We start from the raw sequence: 2563 nt of genomic DNA, 5'->3' as shown, positions 1-2563 counted from the left end.
ATAATTCTAAGCGTGAAAACTGTCCATATTTTGATGTCATGATATGTAAATTAAAAATTGTTATTTTACGGTGATAATCTTGTTTTCTTGTGCCCAATAATGCATAATTTCATTTGATAAACACGTTTAGATTGAATGGTAATTTATAATCAGTCACAAGAAACGTCGAATCTGAATCACTTGAAAAAACACGGGGTGCTTAACTTTTTTCCAGGTGTATATCAGAAAAAGCAGGAAAGAAAATCGTTTGTGTACATTGTAGGGTCCATCTTTTAGCTTTAACCAGCGCTAGAAATAAAATAGTGTCTGTGAAGAAGGTTCTTCGTGTCACCATAGAAATATATTCACATTACAACAAGTCACCAAAGCGTGAACGCGTGTTGAACAAGGTTCAAAGGTCATTGAAAGAACTTGAACTAATAATTCCAGAATCAGTTGAAGTGGTGGCTCAGTAATTACAAATCTGTTCATGTTCTCTTAACTTGTATCTGTTCAATTATGATGGCCTCCGAGCACCTACACAAAGATGGTGCACATTTAGCATTGTTAGCAGGAGGTATCTTGCTGGAAACGGAGAAATACTGTTTTCTTGTTATTCTAATAGTTCCGGATAAGGCTTTGTGTGCAGTATCTAATGTCAGCCAAGATTTGGTAAAAGAAAACCTAAACCTGTCGTCAGTTCCTCGGTTGGATTATTTATTGACACTATGAGAGGCTTTGTGTGCAGTATCTAATGTCAGCCAAGATTTGGTAAAAGAAAACCTAAACCTGTCGTCAGTTCCTCGGTTGGATTATTTATTGACACTATGAGAGGCTTTGTGTGCAGTATCTAATATCAGCCAAGATTTGGAAAAAGAAAACCTAAACCTGTCGTCAGTTCCTCGGTTGGATTATTTATTGACACTATGAGAGGCTTTGTGTGCAGTATCTAATGTCAGCCAAGATTTGGTAAAAGAAAACCTAAACCTGTCGTCAGTTTCGCGGTTGGAATATTTATTGACACTATGATTGAACAAATGGAGGATCGTTTCAGTGATTAAATGGTCTCCTTCATCAACGTATATGCTCCCTTCCGAACGGTCCAATCAATGTGCAGTTTAACATATGATGATGTGAGGAGAGGATGTACCTTTTATGATAGACTGACTTGAGATTCAAGTACGTTACAAGAAGATAAAAATGTTGTGTATTACACTTGGAAAGTAAAACATCGGTTACGACAATTTTCAAAAATTAACTGAATGCCTGATAGTGGTGCCGGTTTCGACTGCTGGAGTTCAGCGTTCTTTAAGCGATATGAACCGTATTTTAATTAAGTTGAGAAACCGGATGTTACAATACAGGCTTCAAAGCTGTAATAAGATTAGCGTCGAGGAACCTAATGTACTTTCAAACACCTTGTTGTCAAGGTTACCGACTTATGTGTACAGAACTTTCAAATACCTTGTTGTCAAGGGTTACCGACTTTTCTGTACATATAAGTCGATAAACCTTGACAACAAGGTGTCTGAAAGTTCTGTACATATTGTTCAGACACCTTGTTGTCAAGGTTTATCGACTTATATGTACAGAACTTTCAGACACCCTGTTGTCAAGAGTTACCGACTTATATGTACAAAACGTTCAGACACCTTGTTGTCAAGGGTTACCGACTTATATGTACAGAACTTTCAGACACCTTGTTGTCAAGGGTTACCGACTTATATGTACAGAACTTTCAGACACCTTGTTGTCAAGATTTATCGTCTGAACTTATTTTCGGTAATTTTTTATTTTTATTTTTTTGCATATTCGTAAAAATTGCATTTAAATATCTTAACCAATAATAATAAAATATATCAGTATTGTAATTGAAGTGCAGGAAAACCTCTAAACTAACAATATGCGTATTGTTCAATCCAGTCTACTGTTACAACATTACTACGTGTGCCAACAATGCCGTTAGGTGGAGCTCTTGTTACTTACCGGTGTTTTGGGAAGTTTCCGACGAGTTGGAGAAACAGGTTGTACATCAACATCACTGGTTGATTCTAAAATTATACATTAACATTGAAGAAAGTGTTAAACATGGTCACTATTCTTAATTACTACCATTAATTTCAACGTAAAGTAATTAGTTATTAGTACCACTAACCTAAACGTAGTGTAATTAGTCATTAGTACTACAAATCTAAACGTAGTGTAATTAGTTATTACTAATCTAAACGTAGTGTTATTGGTCATTACTACCACTAATCTGAACGTAGTGTAATTAGTTATTACTACCACTAATCTAAACGTAGTGTAATTGGTCATTAGTATCACTAATCTAAACTTAGTGTAATTAGTTAATACTAATCTAAACGTAGTGTAATTGGTCATTACTACCACTAATCTGAACGTAGTGTAGTTGTTGTTGTTGTTTTTGATTATGCACAAAGCTACACAAGGGCTATCTGTGCTCTGCCCACCACGGGTATCGAAACCCGGTTTCTAGCGTTGTAAGTCCGCAGACATACCGCTGTGCCACTGGGGGGCGAACGTAGTGTAATTAGTCATTAGTACCACTAATCTAAACGTAGTG

The 2563-nt window shown here is 36.1% G+C and overlaps 1 protein-coding gene across 1 annotated transcript in view; it reads right to left on the bottom strand.

Moving 5' to 3' along the window:
* Positions 1-2030, bottom strand: part of LOC111086493 (regulating synaptic membrane exocytosis protein 1-like) — a gene marked incomplete at its 5' end in the record, with an annotated part of 28472 nt that extends 26442 nt beyond the window's left edge. Inside the window, one exon of the mRNA XM_022389540.1 lies at positions 1966-2030. Coding sequence (XP_022245248.1) covers positions 1966-2030 — 65 coding nt within the window. The remainder of the gene's footprint in view (positions 1-1965) is intronic.
* Positions 2031-2563: the final 533 nt, after the last annotated feature.

This window comes from Limulus polyphemus, unplaced genomic scaffold (genome assembly GCF_000517525.1).
Source record: "Limulus polyphemus unplaced genomic scaffold, Limulus_polyphemus-2.1.2 Scaffold1142, whole genome shotgun sequence".
NCBI classification, from domain to species: domain Eukaryota; kingdom Metazoa; phylum Arthropoda; class Merostomata; order Xiphosura; family Limulidae; genus Limulus; species Limulus polyphemus.
This window is presented reverse-complemented; position numbering and strand designations above follow the sequence as displayed.